Consider the following 20,324-nt stretch of genomic DNA (forward strand, 5'->3'; position numbering starts at 1 on the left):
GAAGTTCCATGCGGATGACGCCACCTTTGGGGCTGCTTTTGCTGATTTTGTGTTAGTAAAAGACGATTCACGCTTTTCAGTCTGTTACAGCGTGATGAATGTGCTTACTCCATTACAAACGCTAGTTTTACCAGAACGAGCGCTCTTGTCTCATAACTTGCTTCTGAGCATGCGTGGGTTTTTCATGTCGTTAAAGCCCAAACACGACCATTTTTTACAACCCGAAAAACGACAACCTTTAAAACATCGTGAAAAAATAGAGCATGTTCGGGGAAAAAAATTGCCCGTTTTCAGAACCCGAAAAATGCTCTGAAGCCCACACACAATTGTTTTAAATTAAATTTTTAAAAAACTTTGTTTTTTTACAACCCAAAAAATGATTGTGTGTACACGGCATTAGTCGTGCACACCGCAAATCTGGCCTTTATGGAAGAGCGGCAAGAAGAAAGTCACTGTTGAAAGAAAGCTATAAGAAGTCGTGTTTGCAGTTTGCGAGAAGCAATGAGGGGGACACAGCAAATGTATGAAAATGTGTGAAAGAAGGTGCTCTGGTCAGATGAGACCAAAATTTAACTTTTTGGCCTAAAAGCAAAACGCTAAGTGTGGAGGAAAACTACCACTGCACATCACCCTGAACACACTATCCCCACTGTGAAACATGGTAGTGGCAGCATCATATTGTGGGGATGCCTTTCTTCAGCAGGAACAGGAAAGCTGGTCAGAGTTGATGGGAAGATGGATGGAGCCAAATACAGGGCAATCGTAGAATAAAAGTCTCTAAAAGTCTTGAGACTGGGGCGGAGGTTCACCTTCCAGCAGGACAACCACCCTAAACATACAGCCAGAGCTACGATGGAATGATGTAGCTCAAAGCATATTCATGTGTTACAGTGGCCCAGTCAAAGTCCAGACCTAAATCCAATTGAAAATCGGTGGCAAGACTTGAAAATTGCTGTTCACAGATGCTCTCCATCCAATCTGACAGAGCTTGAGCTATTTTGAAAAGAAGATTGGGCAAAAATGTCACTTTTGACGTGCAAAGCTGGTAGAGACATCTCCAAAAAGACTTGCAGCTGTAATTGCAGAGAAAGGTGGTTCTACAAAGTATTGACTAAATCACATAAAATCCAAATAAAATACATTTACTTTTTTGGTTTTAATATGACAAAAATGTGTAAAGTTCCAAAGGGTATGAATACTTTTTCAAGGCATTGTATAGTACATGCCTCCTACTAGACATAAATTATCTCAGGGTATAGAGATCTCACTTGCTTAACCTCCCTGGCGGTATTCCAGAGCGTGACTTAGGGTTTATTTTCTCTGCCAGGAGCGGTAATCCTGAGTCACGCTCGGGGTAGCTTTGCAGAGCTGGCAGCGGAGTCCCCTTACCGTCTCCTGGCGATCCAGCGATGTCATCCGTTGTGATAGCCGGCGAGATCGCCTGCGAGAGTGACGGCCGTCATCTGACTTCCTGGTTCCGTTCCCTGCAAGCAGCAGCAGTGCATGGGAGCGTAACTGGGCGGGAAATTCAAAAAGTGACACACACATAAAATAGGTCCAGATCCAGAAATGGTACTGGACCAATAATAAGTTACTGGCCACTCCGTTTTTTGGCACCGTTATGTCAGAATACCGGTTTTCTCTAATCATGAAGTATTTCCACTTCACGAACAATGAAGAGTTTGATGAGGCCACGCATCCTGCACCCGAACTAAAAAAATCTGGGAGGTATGCCAAATTAATGTGACCAATTTCCAGCAGACCTACGTGCCAGAAAGGGACGTCAGCGTGAATGACAGTTTGATGACCTACAAGGGACGCCTAAGCTGGATACAGTTTATTGCATCCAAAAGAGCACTGTTTGGCATCAAATTCTACATGCTCTGCGAGTCATCCACTGGGTACATGCGAAATTCAGTCATTTAAACTGGTAAAGGTGCGAAGTTCAACCCTAGGTACAGCGGCTATAGGATGGCCACATCATCTGTCCTTACACTGCTGGAGCCATTGCTAAACCAGGGATATTGTGTGACAACAGACAATTTCTACACGTCTCCGGAACTGTATGAGGTTTTGATACAAAACAAGACTGATGCGTATGGTACCGTTAGGCCTAACCGACGTGACATGCCATCTATGTTTGCCAAGAAATAACTCAAAACTGGAGAAATTGTTGCCTGGCAGAAGGGTAAGATGATGGCAATGCGATGGCGAGACAAGAAGGACGTGTGTCTCATGAGTACTGTGCACAATACCTCCACTGCCATGGTCCACACAAAAGGTGGGAAAGATGTGCTGAAGCCGCAAGTCATGATAGGCAATAATAACACCATGGGAGGTGTCGACAGAGCCGTTCAGGCAATGACATTTTATCCGGCTATGCGTAAGCAGCAAAAAAAATATTATCAGGCATCTTCTGAAACAATTCCTTTGGAATGCATATATCCTGTACAGAGCAAAGAGTGACAAGCCTCTTTTATCTGGAAGGTGGCTGAGCAGATTTTTGTCAACCACCAGACGCCATCAGTAGCTGTGAACAGACCCGGACGAAGTGCTGTTGATGTTGTCAACCCAGAATGCCTGACTAGTTGTCACTTTATGGACTACATACCACCAACCCCAAAAAAGGCAGCACCGACCAGGATGTGCGTGGTTTGCTGTTCAAAGAGAGATGGCAATGGAAAGAAAGTCCGAAAAGAAAGCAGGTTCCATTGTCCTGATTGTGACGTTGGACTTTGTGCTGTACCTTGTTTCAAAATTTATCACACTCAGGATGTTTATTGAATTTTCTTTTTTTGACAAATTTCATTATTTTGTATTACATTATTGAATAAAATTATATTATTTATTATATTATAATTCATGATTTTGTGTTTCAAACTTTATCATATCTTTGATGTCTACTAGAGTTTTTTTTGCTCAGGTTTCAGTAAGTAATTACTAAGAATTGCAGGCCTACAATACATATCACCAAATTTCCATGCAAAAAATTGTACCGCTTTTGGTACAAAATTCCTGACATAATCATACCGCCAGGGAGGTTAAGGTGCATCCTCAGAATTCAGCAGCAAAAGGGAGACTGATTCCATTCCACTCCTTATCAGTATGGTGATCCAAAGGAATCAGGCACATGAACTAGGCGACTGGTAATCACCCCCCACATGTGCAGAGAAAGGAAGACTTTGTAGTGTAATATGTTTTAAAACCAGGCATTTATTAAAAGCATTAGATGCACTTACAGATCCAAAATGTAAATCCAGTAAAGCAAAAACACTACCAAGCACAGCTGCGGTCAGCACCAGCCTACTCGTGTGGAATGACATCACAGAATTGGCTCCAACCAACACATTCCCCATAAAAGGCGTCAACTGGGAAAGGACCCCACCCATGACATTTGATTCTGGTGTGGACAAAAAAAGGGTCCTACACCAGTTTGGTGCAAATGCGGTGCGATTTGAGCCATACAAATCCATGGCTTGAATCGCACCCCAGACACATCGCAATTAATTCGCACAGGAATGTGCTGCAATTCCTATGCAAATTACATGCTGTTTCTCACACCGCAGCAGTGAGAACCCAGGAACAGTGTGGTAAAATGGATTATCTGAGGGGGCAGGTGGCCATCGGCGATCGAACTTGAACCCAGACGGCCTATTCCGTCTAGATTACTGGAGAGCTCTCCAAATTAACAATTTTCTCAAGTCATTACCCCCCCCCCCCCCGGTAATTTCAGTCAAACCCTCACCACTTTCGAGACCTACTGCTCTGAGGAGGGTGTGCTGCCACATGCCTTATCTGCCGCCTATCAACTGTTGATTACGGCACTTGACGGTCATCAACTGCAGTGCGTCGACGCGTGGGAAAAGGACACGCAGTGTACCTTCACAACGCGTCAAAAATACCCCTGCAAAACTACCGGGGGACGATTCTCCACATCTTCTGGTCCTGCCCCGTATTGGAGCGGTTCTGGAAGACCATTCAACACACGGTGCAGGAATTTACAGAACGCCCCATAGTGGCTGACCCGGCCTTCTTTCTCCTCCATGCCTCCAACCTCTCACGTAAAACCTTTAAAAAGTCACTGATCTGTCATTTACTTGATGCAGCCAAAGCATGCATCCCCCTGCATTGGAAGTCCACACAGCCCCCGACCATCAGCCTGTGGCTTAAAAAGGTGGGTGAACTTAATAAAATGGAGGACCTGATCCTTACAGCCCGCCATCAGCAATATACCAAGACCTGGTCTGCATGGAACATGTTTGTCCTTTCGGATGAAAGTCGGGCCCTTTTGGAAGTAACGTGTCAGATTAGTGTGGCCCCAGCATGGGCGACCGGTCAGGTGGAGTGGGACGAGGTTACGTTCTGTCCCAGCGGGGGTAGGGACTGATTCCAATTTAATAGTCTCTCCAAGTTGGGGATGCTGGTTGTTCTGGATAGATAAGTTTGTCAGTCCATGCTCGATACCATATCTTTGTTTGATACTGCTCAACTAACTCTACACCGATGTACCTGTATTTTGTTTTTCCCTTTTATTATGTTTTTGACGGATGCTGTATTTCGTGATTCTTTGCCCTTTCAATAAATAAAAGATTTGAAAAAATGGATTCTGAGAATAACTTTTTTTTTGTACAGGAAACCTTAAAGGGGTTGTAATCCTTCGTGTTTTTTCTCCGTGGGCGCGATCCCCCATAGCTTTCCCCCAGCTCTTGTCGGCTCTTCATTGAATGATTGATAGTGCCCACAAGGTAACCCCCTCAGGAGAGAGCTTCCCAGGAGGGGTTAGATCTTACAGGGAGGAGCAGCGAGAGCCGCCGTGGGACCCCAGAAGAGGAGGATCGGGACCACTCCGTGCAAAACAAACTGCACTATGGAGGTAAGTATGACATGTTTGTTTTTTTTAAAAAAACTGAACCTTTAGTATCCCTTTAACTGCAAAATGCAGTCACAATTCTGCCTCAAATCAGCACTGCAATATGAAAAGTAAGGTTGAAAATTATTTTGCATACATTTACTTTGCAAACAAACCATGTATAATTTCATCTAGAAGTCAGATCATGATCTAATTATTTTCTGATAGATTGCCAGGTGGAATAAAGTAAGCAGATCTAAATAATGTGAAATTAGTTACTATCATGAATATGTAAACCAAGGCAAAAAATAAAACTTACCAAAATGATGTCCTCCACTCTCTATGAGATCGTTCACCCTCCTGGCAACTCTGGCTGCTTCTTGTGCCATCCTTTTTGCGTTCAGACGATGCTTTTCCTCCACTGCTTACCTGACAATAAAAAAAACAGACAATAACAGCAATAAGAGTCTACTTTTGAAATCTCACAATTACAAACAGAAAAAAAATATTTCTTTCTCTTAGGCAAAGTACATTCCTACAAGTGCAGGACACCTGTGACAAGCTGAGCACTCAAAGTAAATGTTACATGAAAATCATGCCATGTAAAGTCTTCAATTTTTTTTATTTTTTGATAAATGAAGAGATTATATAATGATATATGTACACAGGGGCACCCATAGTAGGGTGACCAGACATCCCAGGTTTCCGGGGACAGTGCCCGGATTGAGGACACTGTCCCGAACCAAGTCTGTCCCCGGTTTTGTCCCCGGATTGGATTTGAACAGGGGCTGGGGAAATTTCAAAGACAGTCAGTGCAGAATAAAAAAAAAAAAATCTGGATTACACACCCCAACTCTGCCGCTCCTACTAGCTTAGGAGGGTGTATTTTTCTCCATTATCTGTGCCCCTTTCTGATGATCATGTGCTGGTCGGTGCGGAGAGGGGATATTTCTTCAGTTTCGGGTGCATGCCCATTCAGCTCCGCTCGCATGTTCTTCTGCCTTGGCTCAAGTCCCGGCCAGCCGCCTGCCTGCTTATCTCCTTACCTTCTCTGGCAGAATGATCTTCCTCTGCTCTCCCCCCCCCCCCCCCAGTAGTAGCCAGGGCCTGGAGAGTAATACTTGACAGGCTGTGAGGTGGGCAGCAGTGGCAAGGGGCATTGAGTCGCTGATTGCCGCCATTATTAGTAAAAAAAAAAAATATGTCCCCAGTTTTAATTTAAAAAATCTGGTCACTTTAATAGTGGTTCAGTACATGCACAAGCTCTCCTTACTCCTTTGTAATGCTATACACAATGGTTCTGATTTACCTCTTTTTCTCACAATGTAAGTGAATGGGTTGGTCAGTTCTTAAAAATAATGCATCTTTATGCAGGAAGTCCCACTGATGTCTATTGAGACACCGCGGCTGCACAGACACAGCTGCTGTGTCCCAATATGACATCCATGTGGGTGCAAAATCACAGTCTTTGTCCGGGTTCCTGCATCCACATGGATGTCAGCAGCTGTGTCCGTACAGCCACTGTGTTCCAACATACATCATTGAGAGACAGGAATGCACAGAAAACCTGTGCATCCTCATGCTGGTAAACTTGGCCCTGGGTGCGTGTAAAGTATTGTACAACTTGTATGAATGAGACCTTAGGCCTTATGCACACTGGACGTTAAAATAACGTTATAAAAATGGCAGTAGCTTTACAGTGTGTTTGCGCGTTAGTGTTTTTTAGCTTATTCCACCTCCCACTCAAAGCATGTTTCCTTATAGGCAAATTGCTTCCTACCTAAGTAAACACCTGACTCCAGTAGTAGCCCTTCCTAAAAAAAAAAAGGCTGGTCTTTCTGGTCCTCAGACTCTCCAAAAGCGAAAGGTATCACACTCTTCTGCAATCTATTAAAAGCCAAATTTGTAAAAATCCCCAGCCCTTGTGTGTTGGGAATGTGATTTAAACATGTCCGCTGCTAATGCTCAATGGCAACAGGCTAGTAGTCTATAAATACAAAGCTCTTCTAAGTGTGTAACTTACTGGGAATTGTCCCAAAAACTCCATCACCGATGGTACTTAACTCCAGTTTACCAATATAGATGGTAACCAATGCTGGCGTGGCTGCTCCAAAAACAGGGTCCCTGACTCACATAGTTTGGGAATGTCCACATATTTGCAGCTACTGGAAACAAGTTTTCACTCTTATCTCTGAAGTTATGGGTTGCCTGACAGCACTCTCCCCAGCAATGCCTATATTTAACCACTTCAGCCCCAGACCATTTTGCTGGTCAATGACCAGGCCACTTTTTGCGATTTGGCACTGCGTCGCTTTAACTGACAATTGCATGGTCGTGCGGCGTAGCTCCCAAACAAAATTGGCGTCCTTTTTTTCCCACAATTAGAGCTTTCTTTTGATGGTATTTGATCACCTCTGCGGTTTTTATTGTTTGCGCTATAAACAAAAATAGAGCGACAATTTTGAAAAAAAATGAATATTTTTTACTTTTTGCTGTAATAAATATCCCCCAAAAATATATATATAAAAAAAAAAATTCCTCAGTTTAGGCCGTTACGTATTCTTCTACATATATTTTTTTTTATTGATTGGTTTGCGCAAAAGTTATAGCGTCTACAAAATAGGGGATAGTTTTATGGCATTTTTATTAAGATTTTTTTTTTACTAGTAATGGCGGCGATCTGCGATTTGTATCGGTACTGCGACCTTATGGCGGACACTTCAGACACTTTTGACACATTTTTGGGACCATTGACATTTTTATAGCGATCAGTGCTATAAAAATGCATTGATTACTTCTAAAAATTTCACTGGCAGGGAAGGGGTTAACACTAGGGGCGAGGAAGGGGTTAATTATGTTCCCTCATTGTGGGGGGGGGGGTGGGACTGACTAGGGGAAATGACAGATCGCTGTTCATACATTGTATGAACATGCGATCAGTAATTTCTCCCCCTGAAAGGACCGGGAGCTGTGTGTTTACACACACAGCTCCCGGTTCTCGCTCTGTAACGAGCGTTCGCGGGTGGCCAGCGGTGATCGCGCCCGCCAGCACGTGCGTCGGCACCAGGAGCGAGCAGGGGGCGCGCGCACCCCTAGTGGCTAAAATGCAAAATCACGTTATATTATTTGCGCAGCCGAGCCGACCTGCCGCGGTAAAACTACGGTGGGCGGTCGGCAAGCGGTTAACATAGACATAGACAGGTTCCCCTTTAGTTCTAGGAACCTGGTTATGCATACACGGTTTTCTGCTAGACCAGGGGTCTCCAAACTTTTTAAGCCATGGGCCAGTTTACTATCCTTCAGGCCTTAGGGGGGCCAGACTGGCCAGTGGGAGTAGAAAATGCTAGACTGATGATAATGCAGAAATGGAGACATTCCATGACTCCAAATTTATTTGATGTTAAACAACTGAACATGATACTTGAGTATGAAAGATAACTGGCCCTAGGTTCTGGTTTACTTGTGAAATTACATAAAACATTGGATCTCTGTCTCAATTCTAACAAACAAGAGTAACTGTATATATTGTGACCTTTATAGAATAGGATTACACCTGTTATAAGTGCTTAAGAGTCCTCCCAGGACCTTCCTTTTGCCTAATGGCATGACTTGCCTTAACTTGCGTGTTTTTACCTTCTGCTTGCCATTGTATTTGCTTTTGTACACCATCGTATGTGCTGTATATTCTATTTTTCAAAACCAAATATACTTTATATTGAAAAATACAATACAAAATAGATTTTTAAAAAAAACTTGACAGAAGGTCTGACCCTTACCTACGCCACACAAAACAAAATTATTTAATAATCAAATAGAGTTAGGTTAAATGGTACCAAAATGAAAAAGACTTAAAATCAAGATGTTTCAATAATTGCCTGGGAGTACCTTTAGTTCCTGGGAGTACTGGGAGTTCCTGGAATAACTGGGAGAATTGAGGATAGCACATTTAATATCTGGGGCTACTGGGAGCAGTGACAAGGGATGCTGAGAGTGACACAGAGTGCTGTGAAGTGACGCAGAGTGTAACGTGGGGTGCTGAGAGTGACGCGGGGTGCTGAGAGTGATTCGGGTTCAGCACATTGTGGACCGGGTGGATAGATTATTGGGTGGGGCTGGGGAGGACCCAGCTGTCATGGTACATGTTGGCACCAATGACAAAGTAAGAGGAAGGTGGAGAGTTCTAAAAAATGATTTCAGAGACTTAGGGAATAGATTGACGAGAAGGCCCTCCAGTGTGGTTTTCTAAGAAATACTACCTGTGCCTTGAGCCACATCAGAGAGACAGCAGGAGCTTAGGGAACTGAACAAATGGCTGAGGAACTGTTGTAGGAAAGAGGGGTTTGGGTTCCTGGAGAACTGGGCTGACTTCTCAGTCGGTTAAGGACGGGCTGCACCTTAATGGAGATGGTGCTCCTCCAAAGTTGGAGGAGCTAGGTGTTGGGGGAGAGTTCAAAAGAGATGACAGCCAGCAGCGAGCAAAGCACAGAGAGTAATAGTGAAGCCAGTAGTGATAATATAGCCGTAACGTCTAATCCAGGGGTGAATGAGTAGTCAAATCAAAAACAAAGCATGAGAAAACTTAAAGGGGTTGTAAAGGTACAATATTTTTTTCCTAAATAGCTTCCTTTACCTTAGTGCAGTCCTCCTTCACTTACCTCCTCCTTCCATTTTGCTTTTAAATGTCCTTATTTCTTCTGAGAAATCCTCACTTCCTGTTCTTCTGTCTGTAACTCCACACAGTAATGCAAGGCTTTCTCCCTGGTGTGGAGTGTCGTGCTCGCCCCTCCCTTGGACTACAGGAAAGTCAGGCCGCTCTCTACGTTGCATATAGAGAAATGAGCTGTGTGTTAGTGGGCGTCCTGACTCTCCTGTAGTCCAAGGGAGGGGGCGAGCACGACACTCCACTCCCAAAGCCTTGCATTACTGTGTGGAGGTACAGACAGAAGAACAGGAAATGAGGATTTCTCAGAAGAAATAAGGACATTTAAAAGCAAAATCAAAGGATGAGGTAAGTGAAGGAGGACTGCACTAAGGTAAAGGAAGCTATTAACTTCCCTGGCGGTATGATTCTTTCAGAAAAAACATGCTGAAAGCGGTACCATTATTTGCAAGGAAATTTAGCGTTTTATATTGTAGGTCTGTAATTTTTAGAAATAACTCACTTAAATCTGACCAAACAAGATTCTAATAGGCATCCCGGGTATGACATTTTTTTAAAAACAAAATTATAAATTATAATATAATAAATAATTATAAATAATTATAACAAATAATAATATAATTATAATAAAAATTATTCAATAATGTAATCAAATTAAAATCACTGAAATTTGCTCAGTTGCAGAATTGTCGCTGTCATTATTTTTTTTTTTTTATGACGAATTTCCCCACAAATCGCTATCGCACAATTCTGCAAGTGATTATGATTTATTATCGCTGTTTTCTAGCTGATCTAAAACTATTTTTGACATAAAGGGACACTTCTGGTTGCTATGGACAATCTACAGTTTGCAGGGAGAAAAAAAGGTTTTTATTATATAAAATGACATGCATGACACAGGACAGACCACTAGGGACAGGGGGGGGGGTGTTTTTTTTACATACAGTACTGTAATCTATAAGATTACAGTATACTGTATGTAAGGTGTTTGTTTACGTTTTTGAATTTGGCGCCGTTCTCCGTCCCCGTGCGTCGTAACGTCGCAGGGAACGGAGATCGGCGTCACACGGAGGCACTATGTGAATCGAGCGAGGTCCCGCTCGCTCACACAGCGCGGTGGCATCGCTGGATCCAGGGAAAAGTGCCTGTGGATTCAGCGAGGCGAGCCCGAGACTGACTCGGGGTTACCGATCGTAGCAGGAAAATCTAACCCCGAGTCAGTCTCGGGAACACCGCCAGGGAGGTTAAGGAAAAAAAAATGACAACCCCTTTAAGGATAAATACCATATCTTCCGCTCCATAAGATGATGGGAGAAAATATCTCTGCGTCTTATGGACCGAATATACACCATGCGATGCACGCCCCCCGCCGCCGCCACCATGTTAGTAGAGGCAGGAGAGTGGAGGACAGACATACCAAGGCTCCGTGAGCGCGCGGGCGATCTCCCGGCTGGGCCTGACACTGTTGCTGCACTGTTGCCGAGACAGAAGACAGAGCAGCCTGAGCGACCACCTGTCAGGCGAATGTGATGACATCAGGTAAGGCTGCTTTATGGTACTAGTAAGGCTGCGGTTATGGCAATGGTCAGGCTGCATTTATGGCAATAAAAAAGGAAAAAAGGTTGGGATCTTAAATGAGGTATAGTACGTGTAGGTCCAATGCCTCCATGCCTATTGTGAGGAGAAAACAAAAGTTGTTTTGGGAATTTAACCACTCCAGCCAGGCCATTTTTTGCATCACGGCACTGCGTCGCTTTAACTGACAATTGCGCAGTCTTGCAAATCTCTACCCTAACAAAATTTACGTTCTTTTTTCCCACAAATAGAGCTTTCTTTTGGTGGTATTTGATCACCACTCAAAAAAGAGTGTCAATTTTGAACAAAACACAATATTTTCGACTTTTTGCTATAATAAATATCCCCAATTATTTATTTTTTAAAGCACATTTCTTCCTCTGTTTAGGCCAATACGTATTCTTCTACATATTTTTGGTGATAAAAATCACAATAAGCGTATATTGATTGGTTTGCGCAAAAGTTATAGCATCTACAAACTATGGGAAAGATTTATGGCATTTTTATTATAATTTTTTTTTTTTACTAGGAGGCGGGGATTTGTGATTTTTATCAGAACTGCGGCATTATGGCGGACAGATCAGACACTTTTGGCACATTTTTGGAACCAGTGACATTTATATAGTGATCAGTGCTATAAAAATGCACTGATTACTGTGTAAATGTCGCTGACAGGAAAGAGGTTAATACTAGGGAGCGATCAAGGGGTTAACCGTGTTCCCTTGTGTGTGTTCTAACTGCAGGGGGATGGGAATGACTAGAGATGACAGATCATTGTTCCTAGCTAGTAGGAACACATAATCTGTCTCCCCTCTCCTCACAGAACAGGGACTTGTGTGCTTACACACACGTCCCTGTTCTGGCTCTTGTGCCTGCGATCGCTCACGGCCGGCGGTCATCGCGACCGCCTGCTACGCACATAGGGTCCCCCGCTGTGCAGTCCCCCGCTGTAGCAGCGCGCCTACTATCCCCGCTTAAAGGGCTGACGTTCAGCTACGACGGCTTGCGGGAATGTGCGGACCTGCTGCAGTATAATGGTGGCGGCTGGTCGGCAAGCTGTTAAATGTAGCATGCAAAAACTAAGCAAATACACACTATGTGTCTGTAAAGTGTTTATTTCATATAACAATACAGATAGAGTAAATACACAATGCAGGTATAAAAATGTACATAAATAAATATTGTAATTTCATATATGTACACATGGTGTCATGGCATGTAGGTACAGATGGCAAATGCCCAGTACTGACTTCAGAGTTCACATGATGTAAAAAACAAAAAATTATTTCTAAATCTACGACATGGTCAGACATAATTGATAGCTAAGTAAATAATGTTCCAAGATATAATATAGCTGTGGCATCAACAGGGCTTGATGTGTTTTGTGGGAATGTCCACTCATCAGGAGCCAATGCTAATAAGTATCTATAGAATATATATATATAAATGTAATAAGTCACAGTCTGACTAGAAAAAAAAGGGGGGTATTAGGAAAGGGGGACAAAGAGGTATATAATTGTCCACCCATACTTACAACCAACAATAGTGAATGTGGCATGTGGTACTAGGCATAGGGTGAACTGGGGACATCGTCTGCCACGGGAGATGAGACGGCAATATATCTATGACGCAACATCTGACAGTGTTGGAAGATGAGTGACACTGGGAATGTAATCCCCATATATCAAACAGTGATAGCGTATGATTCATCAACAGGGACATCTAGGAACAAGTAGTGGATATGTGTATAAGTATGCCAATAATAATAATTAGTATATATTAGTAAATAATGATGAACCTGATGTGACTCCTGGAAAAGTGATGAAGAGAGTGAAAAATGAAAAAGTGATGGTGATGAACTTCTGACTGGAAAGTAAATTAAAGAATGTACATGTGTAATAGTACCAAAGTGATACGATATAGAGTGGAACCTCAGATTGCGAGCAACGCAGTTAACGAGCGTTTCGCAATGTGAGCACTGTATTTTTAAAAATCCTAACTCGGTTTATGAGTGTTGTCTCGCAAAACAAGCAGGATTCAGGCCAAAGTGGTGTGCAGTACCGCGTTTGGCCTGAGGTGGGGGAACGTCAGAGCCGATCTGCGCCGTTTGGAGCCATTCGGAAAGCCTCGGAAATACTCAGTTCCCCAGCTTTTCCAAGGTTTGCCGAGGTCAGCTGAGCTGTACTTGGGCCTTTCCAGCTGTTTCTGAGGCTCTCTGGCGCCCCCCACCTCTGGCCAAATGCGTTATTGCATGCCACTGAAGTCAATGCGGAACAAATTATTTTCGTTTCCATTGACTTCAATGGGGAAACTCGCTTTGATATGAGAGTACTTTGGATTACGACCATTCTCCTGGAATGGATTATGCTCGTAATCCGAGGTTCTACTGTACTCCGAAAAAAGGAGGCAAACAGTGTGAGTAAATGGAATAGAACTAGCCACCAAAGTAGAGTCCATATTTATGGCAATGGCCAGGCTGCATTTATGGCACTGGTAAGGCTGCATTTCTTTGGCACAGGTCAGGCTGCATTTCATGGACACTGGTAAATATTTTAGTACATCATTTGGTTCAGAATATTTTATATACTTAAACAGAGGTAAAGTGCTGCTCATTTTAGCGGCCGCGTGTAAAAGGGGTCTGACAAGCCAGGAAAGTACAAATACCCCAAATGACCCCTTTTTGGAAAGTAGACATTCCAAGGTATTTAGTAAGAGGCATGTGGAGTTTTTTGAAGTTGAGCCATGGATGAGCATGAATGAGCCATGGATGAGCATGAATGAGCCATGGATGAGCATGAATGAGCCATTAGATGAGCATGAATGAGCCATGGATGAGCCATGGATGGGCATGGATGAGCATAAATGAGCCATGGATGAGCATAAATGAACCATGGACTAGCCATTGATAGGCATGGATGAGCCATGGATGAGCATGAATGAGGCATGGATGAGCATGAATGAGCCATGAATGAGCCATGGATGAGCATAAATGAGCCATGGAAGAGCACGGATGAGCATTGGTGAGCCATAGATGGGCATTAATGAGGCATGGAAGAGCATGAATAGAGCATGAATGAGCCATGGATGAGCATGAATGAGCCATGGATGAGCATGAATGAGCCATTAGATGAGCATGAATGAGCCATGGATGAGCCATGGATGGGCATGGATGAGCATAAATGAGCCATGGATGAGCATAAATGAACCATGGACTAGCCATTGATAGGCATGGATGAGCCATGGATGAGCATGAATGAGGCATGGATGAGCATGAATGAGCCATGAATGAGCCATGGATGAGCATAAATGAGCCATGGAAGAGCACGGATGAGCATTGGTGAGCCATAGATGGGCATTAATGAGGCATGGAAGAGCATGAATAGAGCATGAATGAGCCATGGATAAGCATTAATGGGCATGGATGATTGGTAGAGTGATTTTTTTACAAACGCAGTGCCCATACATGGATAGAAATTCCGCTGTATTAAACACAAACAAAAGCACTTATTACATCGCAGCTTACCAATTCTTAGATGTCGTGGCTGCATTATTTTTATTTTTTTGGATACATTTTTTTGGTGCATTTGGTGCTCCAGCCAGAAGGTCTGTTGTTTTTCACAAAGTCAAGCTCTTTTATTTATTCATGCTGTCCCTCCTGTACACATTCCTCCAGTTGTGTCTCACTAATACCGGAGGTGTGTTACTGGCCAGATCACCAGGTGAAAACAGAGGGGGAAAAAACGAAGAAAATAAAGCTAATGCAGCCAGCACATTACATGTATGGTTTTGGATTTAATATCACTTTAAAAGAAAAGTATGGACTTCTTTTTTTTTCTGAATCATACTTACCTAGGTGGATGCAGTATCGGTCTGAAACTGGTGGTAATTAAGTCCATCGCTAAGCTGATGTTTGCTGGCAAGCCATTGATCAGGGTGGAGCATGTCTGTGCTGGAAAGCTGTCATTAATGTGACAGTTCTCATACAAGCAATTGAGATCTGAGAACAGGTATATCTTGTTTCCATTGTAAGTCAGTGGCCAGACCTGAACCTTGTAGCTCTTCCCTATTTTTCGTCTGTGTGCCCCAGGTTGGCATTGTGTCCACAGTAGCATTTGCAGCAGAAAGGCAGAGTAGGACTAGCTAAAGAGGAATTACTTTGACGCAGTTGACCGCCTTAAACATGTATTGCAATACGTGTGAACTAAATATCCCTGTTCTTTTATTACAAAGTTTGCTTAAAAGGATATAAGGCCCCTTTCACACATGGCAAGGGAAGTGCGGTGGCGGTAAAGTGGCGCGATTTTTAGCGCCGATATACCGTCGTATTTACCACAATATTCGGCCGCTAGCGGTGCTGTTTTAACACCCGCTAGTGGCCGAAAGAGGGTTAATACCGCCGGCAATGTGCCTCTGCAGAGGTGCATTGCCGGCGGTATTACCGCGGTTTCCCATTGATTTCAATGGGAAGGAGCGGTGTAGGAGCGGCAAACACCCTGCTCCTATACCGCTCCAAATATGCTGCTACCAGAACTTTTGGAGCGGTGTTGGTGTTGATGTCCACGAGGGAGAGCCATGCCTTTGGCCAAAGATTTACTGCATCCGTCCTCTGATTAGAAGACAAGACCTTCGGGCTTTCACACCGAAGACTGCAGGGCACGATTTTTTCAGGCGGTATAGCAGCGCTATTTTAGCGCTAAACCGCCTAAAAAAAACGTGTCAGTGTGAAAGGGGCCTAACAGTGTGCAGAGGGTTCATCCAGTGTTATTAGTTCTCATGCACGGCTCTATCCCTGGCCAAATTCACAGCTGGCTGGGAGATTCCCCGGACCAAGCTAAATGTAAACAAAGGGGCCAGGGAACACCGGTGATGTCATTACCCAAATATGGCAATGCCCATATTGGGGGAAATGACTTGAGTAACAAGGGATGCAGACCTAAAATGGAACTAGAATACCATGGCCACATCACCTGTTGGTTGTGCGCAGCTTTTGGGAACTGAGAGACTAGTTCCCCATTAGGTCCACTTTGCTTTTGATATATATATACTGTACATAATGTTTTACAGCATTATTTATTTCAGTCTCAATAGAAGCTTTTGATATATATACTGTACATAATGTTTTACAGCATTATTTATTTCAGTCTCAATAGAAGCTTTTGATATATATACTGTACATAATGTTTCACAGCATTATTTATTTCAGTCTCAATAGAAGCTTTTGCGCAGGCAAACGGACAATCCTACCACTGAAGTGAATGGATGCCACGCATGCATGCATTAGCACAGCCTTGATTCTTTCAGCCACTTGCTGCGCAGCAATGTTGTGATTAAGTTCAAATTGTGTCCAAAGAGTCAGAATTGGGGCAGAAAGAGAAAAGGGCAACAAAAGCACATCACAAGGTTCACATTGGGGTTGATTTACTAAAGGCAAGGTGCAGTTTCTCCAAAGCTTAGTAAATGAGAGGAAGCTCTGCTGACTTCCATCGTCCAATCATGTGGAAGGAAAAATTGTGTTTGTTTTTTTTATTTAACTAGCACATGATTGGGTATTCTTTGCAAAAGTGAACCTTTACCTTATTTACTAAGCTCTGGAGCAACTGCACTTGCAAAGTACACAGTCTATTTGTCTTTAGTAAATCAACCCCATTGTCTGTTAAACCTACTCTTCAGCCGCAAGCCTCCATAGACTAAACCTACCTTTTGAAAGCTAGTAGCTCTGTTCGAACCAACTTTACTAGTAGGCTTTACTTTCTGATTATCACTATTTAAAACCAGCTAGAGGAGCACAAAAGATTAAAAGCCTGTGACTGCATTTTCGATTATTTACATGGTCATGCCCTTGTTAGAGAGATACATAAAAGTATAGAAAGGCTGAACAGAATGTTAAAAAAAAAAAAAAAAGTAATATAGTGCATATTTTAAAAATACTTGTGTGTTTTTTTCCCTGTCCTTATATAAGGTTGTAATTATGTAGGATTGTACGCTTGATTAATCAAGGGTGCTAAACAAGCTCTTCCAGTTGTTCATACGCTATGAAACATGCAACACATGATGAATAGCGCTCTGTACTGATTATAAATGGATATATTAATGTAAATATTTTTACAAAATAAAAGCTTTGGTTTAAACCACCCTCAATACAGAGTTTAACCACTTCAATACCAGGCATTTTCACCCCCTTCCTGCCCAGGCCGATTTTCAGTTTTCAGCGCTGTAACACTTTGAATGACAATTGCGCAGTCATGAAACACTGTACCAAAAAAAAGTTTTTTTTCCCCACAAATAGGGCTTTCTTTTGGTGGTATTTGATCACCTCTGCGGTTTTTATTTCTTGCGCTATAAACAAAAGAAGAGTGACAAGTTTGAAAAAAAAACAACAATATTTTTTATTTTTTTCTATAATAAATATCCCAATTCTTTTTAAAACACATTTTTTTCCTCAGTTTAGGCCGATGCGTATTCTTCTACATATTTTTGGAAAAAAAATCGCAATAAGCTTATATTGATTGGTTTGCGCAAAAGTTAAAGCGTCTACAAAATAGGGAATAGATTTATGTAATTTTTCTAAAAAAAAATTTTTTACGAGTAACGGCAGCGATCTGCGATTTTTATGGTGACTATGACATTACGGCGGACATATCGGACATTTTTGACACTATTTTGGGACCATTCACATTTTTACAGCATTCAGTGCTATAAAAATGCATCGATTACTGTATAAATGTCATTGGCAGGGAAGGGGTTAACACTAGGGGCGATCAAGGGGTTAAATGTGCTACCTAGGGAGTGATTATAACTGTTGGGGGAGGGAGCTCACAAGGGAAGGAGACCGATCGGTGTTCCCCTGTACTGGGAACACACCATCGGTCTCCTCTCCCTGACAGGACGTGGATCCGTGTGTTTACACACACAGAGATACACTGTCCTGCTCTGTTATCGGGCAATCGCAGGTGCCCAGCGGACATTGCGGCCGCCGGGCATGCGCATCTGCTAATGAGTGACGCGGCCGGTGAACACGCCCCCTTAGAGGGCCGGGAAGCCAAGGACGTCATATGTAAAGCATCGCTTATTTTAGCGGCGCTTTACAGCTGTTTAAGCTGCACTTTTGCCCCACTTTTCGGTCGCTAGCGGAGCGCTTTTAACTCCGTAGAAAGGATTAGAAACTCTTGTGTTGCTGCGTTTTCGAATCGCTTTTCAGGTGCTTCGGAAAGGGCTGCCAGTTTATTGCAATGGCAGGGGTGTTTTGGGAGAGCTGTATACAGATGCTGTTTGCAGGTCTTTTTCTAACGTCACGCAAGTGCACAGCCTGGGTGTGAAAGCACCCATTGCAATAATGGGAGGCAGTTTTCAGGTGCTATTTCTAGTGCTAAAACGCCTGAAAACTGCCTCAGTGTAAAAGGGGTCCTAAACAGAAATGAAAGGCAAAACATTTGTGTATAGATAAAAAAAACTAAATTATAAACTCTTTTTTCCCTTTTTATAAGTGATCACATTTCCTCTGTTCTGCATAAGAACTGAGGAGAAAAAGCAGTAAACTGGATCGGCGATACCCGGAAGACACGCCAAGGAAAGATGACATCTCCCTCGGCGTGGACCAGGTAAGTTCCTCTCACCGCGTTCCAAGGTAAGTATTTCATAATCAGCTAGTATGCGGGGCATACTAGCTGATTATGGCTTTTGCTTTTCAGGTTTAAAAAAAAAAAAAAAAATGACAGCGGGTATACAACCGCTTTAATAGGAGAGCAGAGGGACAGGCAGGAACACCAGGGATTTCACATAAAAGAAGCAATACAAAGAGAACGGGATACTTTCTCATACAAGTACATGGTACAGCAGCCACATATCAGGAATATGAAATGTTGACTTTTACGTATTCTTCTAATTATATGATAATGACTGAAACTAGATTCCTAAACACGTGCACCCTTACTGCCATGGTTCTTCCATAAATACATATATAAGTACACTAAGGGGTATAAACATTTTCACCAAACATTCACTGGCGGTGAGTCAATCACTGTAATTTAATAATACAATAAAAAAATTACAGTGAAAACATATTATATATAAACATATCATTTATAATAATAATACAAATAAACTGTTTGAATCTAAACACTTGACATTTGCCTTTACTGAAAAAAAAAAAAACGTGTAAAATGCAGTTCAACCCGCAGCCATGCGTTTTCTGTGCATTTTTGTTTGCATGTGTTGTGCTGTGAAAAAGCGCTAAATGTACAAATCTACAGCACTAATGTAACTAATAAAGTGAAGTAATTAGGCAGAGAATGATAGTTTCTCTTATATACACGAACAGTCGTGTTTGTCTAGTAAATAAGAGAGGTGTTTGTAAATGTGTGTGTTATCAGTGAAGTGGACAGGAAAGTTTCATTCATCATATCACAGGGTCCATTGTGTATCAGTGTAAAGGCAAAGCAATCTCCTGAATGAATGAATAATTGGAGAGTCTCCTACACACACCGGGCTATTCCCTCTAATGTCCCATGTGTGACACTTACCGGCTCCTCTCTCAGCTCTCACACAATGACACTGAGCTCTCTTCTACACCCAACAGACAGCAACAGATGTGCAGCACAAGGTGCCGCTGTCCTCAGCCAATCAGCGGCGGAATCCCCAGAGGCGGACCTCATTGGGAACAGCAACACCGAGGCCTAGCTGCGCGTGCGTGCGAGGTGGAGCCGGGGACTCGCCTCAGGAAGGTGCCGGGCAGCTCGTGTCCGGTCGGCGTGCTCATGAATATGTTCTCTTCCTCTTTCTGTACACGAGGATTGTTCCTTTGATTGTCCTCCTGTATAGCACAGCCGCCTTCTCTATCTGACTTGTAAAAAAGGTCACTGGCAGTCATATTTTGTGCAGCAGAGCCACCGACTGTTCATCTTTTTAGGGGGACTGCTCCTCTTTTAGGGGGACTGTTGCTCTTTTTAGGGAGACTGTGCCTCGTTTTAGGGGGACTATTCCTCTTTTTAGGGAGACTATTCCTCTTTTTAGGGAGACTGTGGAGACTATTCCTCCTTTTAGGGGGACTGTTCATCTTTTAGGGGGACTGTTTATCTTTTAGGGAGACCTCATTTTTGGGGGCCCTCATTTGTTATTTTACATTTGGCCAGATGTGATGACATATATATATTATATATAGTGTACTGTTTAAAACAAGAGGCTGGGTTCACACTATGGAGGTTTCCTACTTGTCATATGAATGGGGACATGCAAGGAAAAAGG

At 42.9% G+C, this 20,324-nt stretch overlaps 1 protein-coding gene across 1 annotated transcript in view; it reads right to left on the reverse strand.

Moving 5' to 3' along the window:
- The window catches only part of LRRC20 (leucine rich repeat containing 20), a 241,184-nt gene extending 221,477 nt beyond the window's left edge, over positions 1-19,707 (reverse strand). Inside the window, exons 1-2 of the mRNA XM_040362323.1 lie at positions 19,604-19,707; positions 5,169-5,278 (exon numbers count right to left, since the gene is read on the reverse strand). Coding sequence (XP_040218257.1) covers positions 5,169-5,238 — 70 coding nt within the window. The 5' untranslated portion in view covers positions 5,239-5,278; positions 19,604-19,707. The remainder of the gene's footprint in view (positions 1-5,168; positions 5,279-19,603) is intronic.
- Positions 19,708-20,324: the final 617 nt, after the last annotated feature.

This window comes from Rana temporaria, chromosome 8, assembly GCF_905171775.1.
Source record: "Rana temporaria chromosome 8, aRanTem1.1, whole genome shotgun sequence".
Lineage (NCBI taxonomy): Eukaryota > Metazoa > Chordata > Amphibia > Anura > Ranidae > Rana > Rana temporaria.